General features: G+C 59.6%; 1 protein-coding gene across 1 annotated transcript; it reads right to left on the reverse strand.

Moving 5' to 3' along the window:
• Positions 1–172: 172 nt before the first annotated feature.
• Positions 173–2,476, reverse strand: FOXD3 (forkhead box D3). The gene has a single exon (XM_002194970.6). The coding sequence runs from the start codon at positions 1,863–1,865 to the stop codon at positions 660–662; it is 1,206 nt and encodes a 401-aa protein (XP_002195006.6). The 5' UTR covers positions 1,866–2,476; the 3' UTR covers positions 173–659.
• Between the last annotated feature and the right edge of the window lie 4,306 nt (positions 2,477–6,782).

A 6,782-nucleotide genomic window follows, 5' to 3' on the forward strand; every position in this document is an offset into this window, starting at 1 on the left:
GGCGCATCCCGAACGGGCTGGAGGGACCGTGGGAAACCCGCTCGCACCGGGAGCGGCGGAACCCAAAGCTCCGCGGCACCGGAGAACCGGAGCTCCGTGCCCCTCCAGCCTCCGCGGCCGCGCAGCCCGTCCTGCGGGCGGGGGTCACAAAGGCACCGCTCACACAGAGACGGGCAGAGCATTTTAAAAATTTATTTACAAAGTTGTGTACAACACGAAGGGATAACATTTAGAATACATATATTCATTCATATATAAACAGACTTCTATAATAGAATGACACTGTTTTTCCTCCTTTTTTTTTTCTTTCCAAAATTCTCTTTTTTTTTTCTGTTCGTTCGTTTAATATTTAAAATTTCCCCCGCTTATTTCTTTTTTATACAATTTTTTCCCCCATCGTTTGTTCGTTTATTTCGGATAAAACCGCTCGGAGCGCCGGAACCTTCAAAAAAAGTGAAAGTTCGCAGCTCCTAATCGCGACCGTCATTTTCGCCTCTTTAGAAAAATAAAAACCCCCAAAGCAACGTCAGTGATTTTTGATACAAATATATACAAGCGGCGGCTGCCGGTGCCCGCTGCTGCTCCGAGCCGGGGCGGCCGCGGAGCCCCGAGGGGGCGACCGGAGCTCCCGGGGGGGTTCCCGGGGGTTCCTCCCGGGGTTACTGCGCCGGCCACTTGGCCTGCACGGCGGCGGCGGGGGCGGCGGGCTGCAGGAACTGCCCCGCGATGATGTTGGTAGGCACGCTGAGGATGGGAGCGATGGCAGCGGTGGTCCTGGTCAGCGCCAGCGGCTGGTGGGCCATGAGAGCGGACTGCACGGTGACCGGCGGCCGCAGGAAAGTCTGCGCGCTGGCGGCCGAGCTGGCGGCGGGGACGCCGATGATGTTCTCGATGCTGAAGGACGGGCGGCTGCTGGGCTCGGATTTGACGATGGAGCCGGCGGCTCCCAGGCTGTTGAGCTGCAGCTGGAGGCTGGGGCTGAGCTGGGAGTTGAAGGCTTTGCGGCTGAGCTCGCTGGACGGCAGCAGCGGCACGGCGGGCGGCAGCATGGGTCCCACCGGGGGGATGTAGGGGTACTGCAGCGCGGCCGCGGCCGCCGCGGGGTGCGTGTAGGCGCCGGGGTGCAGCCCGTAGGGGCGGCCGTAGGGTCCGGCCAGGCCGTAGGCACCGAAGCCCTGCATCATCAGCGCCGTCTGGTCCCGCAGGTGCTCCTGCTGGTGCCGCTTGAAGCGCTTCCTGCGGCGGAGGAAGCTGCCGTTATCGAACATGTCCTCGGACTGCGGGTCCAGCGTCCAGTAGTTGCCCTTGCCCGGGTTGCCGGGCTCCCGGGGGATCTTGACGAAGCAGTCGTTGAGGGAGAGGTTGTGGCGGATGCTGTTTTGCCAGGCTGGGAACTTCTCCCGGTAGTAAGGGAAGCGGTTGCTGATGAACTCGCAGATGCCGCTGAGCGTCAGCTTCTTCTGCGGGCTCTGCAGGATGGCCATGGTGATGAGGGCGATGTACGAGTAGGGCGGCTTCACCAGGCTGCTCTTGGGCTTGCTCTGCCCCGCTGCCCCGCCGCCGCCGCCGCTCGCCCCCTCCTCGCCGCCCCCCTTGCCGCCCTCGGCCGTGCCACCGGGGGCCGTCCCGGCCGGGCTCCCGCTGCCGCTGCTGCCGCTCTCCGCGCCCGCCTCCGCGGGCAGCGCCAGCTCCGCCGCCTCGTCCAGCGGCAGGCGCGGCAGGGCGGCGGGGCTGCCGGCCTCGCCCTCGCTGTCCTTGCCCGGCCCGTCGTCGCCTTCTCCCACCACGTCGATATCCACATCCTCGGCCGCCGGCACGGCGGGGCCGGACATGTCGCTGGCGCTGCCGCCGCCCGACAGGGTCATCCCCGCTCGGCGGACGGGGCGCGGCGGCGGCGGCGGCGGCGGTGGGGCCTCCCGCCCGCACCGGGCTCCCCCCGCGCCCCGCTCCCGCCGCTCCTCCGACCGGCCCCGGGGGCTACACCCGAGCGGCGCGGCTGCGCCCCGCGGCGCCGTCCCCGCGGGGCATGGGGCGGCCGCGCCCGCTGCTCTCCCGTCCGCGGGGCTGCCCTGGCCGCCCGGTCACCTCCCGCCGCCGGGCATCGGGGCTCAGGATCCCGCCCGCCGCGATGCGCGCCCGAGGGCGCCGCGCATGGGGCCGCTCCGCGGGCCGCCGCCGCTCCACCGCTCCGCTCCGCGGCCGCGCCGCGCACCGCTCCGCCGCCCTCCGCGCCGGCTCGGCTTTTGGTTGTTTTTTTTTTTTTTGGTTCGTTCCTCTGTTCCTCTTCTCTCTTTCCTCCTCTCCTCCTCTCGTCTGTTTTTTTTTTTTAGCTGCTGTTTTTTCCCCCCCTCGGCGGAGGGAGGGGACGGAGCTGCCGGCGGCCGGGCGGGGCGGGGGCAGGAGGCCGGCGGGGGTCGCGGGGCCTCGCTCGCCACTTTGGCAGCGCGGCGGTCCCGACTGCCTGATAGATTACTTTCCCGTTAAAGATATACTCGGAGGCGGCTCCACGTGATGACCTGACGTCAGGCGCCCCGCCGTGAAGTCATGCAAAACTCCAGTTGTTTCATGGACTGTCAACAAAGACCGGCGGCGGCTCCGCTCTGCCCGCCCCGACCGGGCCCGACGGCACCGGCACCGGCCGCCCCCCGCGGAAATGTTGCCGCACCGGGGCTCGCCGCTGCCGCTCTCGGAGCGCCGGGCCCGCAGATGCGCCGCCGCAAGAGCGCTTAAAAGCACCAAGTTTGGGCTTTGAAATCACTTTTCCGTGGGTTTCTATTTTCTTTTTTTTAATTTTTTTTTTTTTCCAGCGGCAGCAGCACCAGCTGGGAACGGAAGAGCAGAGAATAGCTATTGATTAATCTATTAGGTTAGTTGCAGGGAGAAATAAAAAAGACGTAAAATAACAAAGGGAAACTATAAATAAAGAACCTTTTAGCCGTTTTTTTTTTTTTCTCTTTTTTTCCTTTGCTTAGCTCTTTCTTTTTTCTTGGTTTTTTTTTTCTTTTTTTTTTCTTTCCAGAGGTGTTAACGACTTAATCATTGCGGGCTTTAGCATATGAAAAAGTAGGAAATGAGGGAGTGTGTGTGAATGTGAGGACCGTATTGCCGCGGCCCCAGGTAAGCCCCGGCCCGGGGAAAGGCGCCCGGCGGGGCGGGAGGGGGCCCGGCCTCCCACCCCTGCCCCGGTGCGGAACCCCCCGCCCGGGCCCTCGGCCGCGGGTGGCTCCCGGGGTTTGGCTTTTTAATCCGTCCCGCCGAGCCCTTCGCTCTGGTACTTCCCGCACGTGTTGTCCGATTTCGGTAAATACAATTAAATTAGGGAAATACCCCAGGAGTCAACGATTTCCTATGAGCGGCGCTGCTTTAGGCAAAGCAATTCCCCTCTTTGCCCAAAACCCATCGAGGCTCGGCAGTGTCGCTGTCCCGGCCTCTCGCAGAGCCTCTGCCGGGGAGGTTGGGGGGAACCTTCCCGCGGGGCGCGGAGCCGTTTTCCCGTTTTTCCGCGTCTCCCACAGGATCTCCGCGGTCCGTGAGCTCCGCACCCGCGCACCGCCCGCTGCCCCACGCACACGCGGAGTCACAGAGCCACACGGACACGCACTCGCCTTGTGTGTCACCCAGGGAAAAAAAGGAGGAAAAACCCCAACTCCGCAGCCCTCTGTTCCATTTGTTGCGCTTTTCTTCGGCACAATAAAAGTCAAATTAATTGATTCGTATTATTAATTACGGTGCTTAGCGTGAAAAGAAACGTTTCCCCTCGATTAGGGCTCTATTGTGCTGATGCCGTGTTCAGTCACGGCTGCTCCGCGCCTCTCCGCGCCCCTCCGCGGGCGCTGCTGCAGCTCCCGGCCTTTATCTGCTGAAGTTTAGGGCAGCATTTCCAAGGTTATCCCGTTGGAAAGTATTAAGGAGCCCATCCGGGCAGAGAAAAGCTTTGTTAAAAATCAGGAAAGTTTCCCCCAAATAAGCCGGGAGCCCCCGAACCCATGGAAGTTGAAGGGCTGGAGGTGAGCGGGAGCAGGAGCTGCGTCCTGCAAAGAGATAAAACAATTAAAGCAGCTCCCGTGGAGGTGGAAACCCACAATAATGACACGGCCAGGAATAGAAAGTGGGCGCCCATATAGACAGATGGATTTAGCAACAGGAGAAAAACAAACTGTATCGTCCGGATCGATACGGAGTCAAATAGAGACACGGCAGCGCAACGGGAAAAGGGAGGATGGAATAAGTTATGATGGAGAGGGAGAAATTAATTACAACTCAATTTGATTCTAATATGGGAAAGCAAGATCCTGACCGCGAAGCGAGTTAAAAATAAATCCGGAGGCTGAGCCTCGGGGGTGGGGGGGATTGTGGAGGAAAGACAGGGCTGGGGCAATTTCTGCTTCTGTAATCGTTTTAAAGGAAGGAGAAACCAAAGGTGTCCCCTTTCAGCTCCTTAAGCCTATTACTTTCACTAATGAGTTATATAAATCGTTGACCTGACCTGGATTAAACCAGCACTGTCGTTCGGTACAAAAGTGCGGGGGTAAAAGGGCTCGCAGGAAAGGGGCTGCGGGTGAGAAATCCCTGTAAAATAAACACATCCAAGGGAGGGGACACGACAGGGACACTCAGACATCCCCCGACATCTAGGACAGGGGTCGGGGTCGAAACGGGGCGAGTGGCAGGGCCTGGGTCCCCCTTCAGCCAGGCTTTTCGCTGAAGATGTAGCCTATTAAATATATATATTTTCCCCTCTATTCTTAGGCCTCTATTTGCACGTGTTTGGTTTTTTTCCCCCTTTCTTTCTTTCTTCTTTTTCCTTTTTTTTTTTTTAATCGTAATAAATCGCTCGTAAACCCAGCAGAACTCGGTGTAAAACGAAATTGGTCATGTTTCCAAAACGGTTTCGGATTTATTTGTATTGGAAATGTATAAACATCCATTCTGTAAAAGGCAACACGTTTAATTAACGATGAGAGAGCAGTTAGGGGCAGAAAGCTAGTAAAATTGTGTGATAAATTTATGGCATTGTTAGCGTGCTTTTAATTATGGCTATTATGTTAATTATTTCACATTAGCATGGAGTTATCAGCAGCATGTCAGATTTAATCAAAACGAGCCTTTCTCTCGAAAACTGTGCTTTTCATTCGCCGCGAGGAGAACTGGGGGTCCCGAGCCGAAACCTCTTCCCCCCTTCTTTATTTATTTAAAAATAAATAAATGAAGGCTTTAAAAAAGAGATTTCCCAATGAAAAGAGTGGCTGGACGTGATCCGGGCTGGTGCAGGCGGCAGATCCCTTTAGGCTACACCGAGCAGCGCAGGGAGGCTGAGGAGAGAAGCGACGCTCTTGTTTTTTAGGAATTCACCATTTTCACCCCCTCCGGAGAAGGCATTTTATCATTTTGGATCATTCTGTCAAACAATATGATGTTGCTCATTTTTATCTGTCCCGTTTTACAAAGCCCCCGTTCACACTGCTGGCCAGGACAACGCGCCTCAGTACAAAAGAATAAAAGAGACAAGCCGGGAGGATATGGGATCGCTGCGTGGATCAAAAAGGAGGAAAGAGGAGGAGGTGTGTGCGAGTTGTGTGTGTGTGTGTGTGTGTGTGTGTGTGTGTGTGTGTGTGTGTGTGTGTGTGTGTGTGCGGGGCCGGCTCCGTGCCCGCCGCTGCCCCGCAGCTCCGCGGCCGCGGTTCCCGCACACGGGGCCGCTGCTGCCGGGGGAGGCGACCCGCCGCTTCCCCAAAGCCTTTCGGAGCTTCCGTGCAGAAACAAGAAGAATTGAACATAGAGAAATACAAATTAAAATCAAAACCCGCAGGTGTGCCGGCAGCGAGGCGGGCGGCGGAGTTTTGGGGGGCTCCGTCCGCGCCGAGGTGCGGAGCGGCCCCGCGGAGCTCCGCGCAGCCCGCCCGGCTCTGCCCGCGCCCCCTCCTCCGGCCGGCCCCGCTCCCCCTTCCCCACGGGAGCGGGGGGCTGCGACCACGGCAGCTGCTGGCTTATTTTTAGAGCATTTCCATTCCTCCGGTTAATTTTAGATCGATCCATTATTTAGCCCCAGTTCGCCTTTAGGGAAACCCAAGCTGGGGGCTGCCGGAGCTCCGCGGCCGCGGGACTTTCCCCCTCTCGGGGTGCGCGGTCGCGCAGGGAAGGCAAATTTGGGGATCCCTCTCCCACCCTTGGCGCTGCCGGAGGTCCCCGCGGATCCTGCGCCTCCCCCGCCTGTCCCCGCGCTGTTTGCGCGCTGCCTTTCCCGCTGTGTTTTCCACCTTCTGCAGCCTTTTCCCCTTTGGGAGACACCCCCAAATCCACACACGCCCCCCCCCTCCCCGCCCCTCCGAGCGGGGCCGAGGGACCGGGGCTGCCCCGCGGGTTCGGCCCCGCTCCCCGCCCGGCCCCGGGGGAGGCACGAACCCCCCGTCCGGCCCCTCGGGGGGATGCGGGTGTGTGTGCGGTTCGTATTTTTGTTGTCGCACATCCCCCCCTGGGTAAATCCCACCGTCGGGGCCGGGGAGCGGCTCAGCCCCGCACCGTGTCCATCCTCCCCACCGCCCCTGCGGCTTCACCCGGAGCTTCTCCCTGCTCCGGATCTAAACAGCCGAACGCTGTGTTCGTGCAGAGCCGTGAATCGCCTTCCATTTGGGGTGATTTTTCCTCAAGGTTCGTCCTGGCGCTGGTCGTTGCCTCCTCTGTGCCCTCCCTCCCCTGGGAGCTGGCAGGGTGAGGGTGGAGGGGCACCCGGCGGTGCTGGAGACTTGGACACAGGCAGGAAAACATCCCAAGAGCTTGGAAAA

The sequence above is a fragment of the Taeniopygia guttata genome, chromosome 8 (assembly GCF_048771995.1).
Source record: "Taeniopygia guttata chromosome 8, bTaeGut7.mat, whole genome shotgun sequence".
NCBI classification, from domain to species: domain Eukaryota; kingdom Metazoa; phylum Chordata; class Aves; order Passeriformes; family Estrildidae; genus Taeniopygia; species Taeniopygia guttata.

Coding starts and splice junctions, on each gene's coding strand:
- FOXD3 (XM_002194970.6), bottom strand. CDS start 1,865: ATGACCCTGTCGGGCGGCGGCAGCGCCAGCGACATGTCCGGCCCCGCC.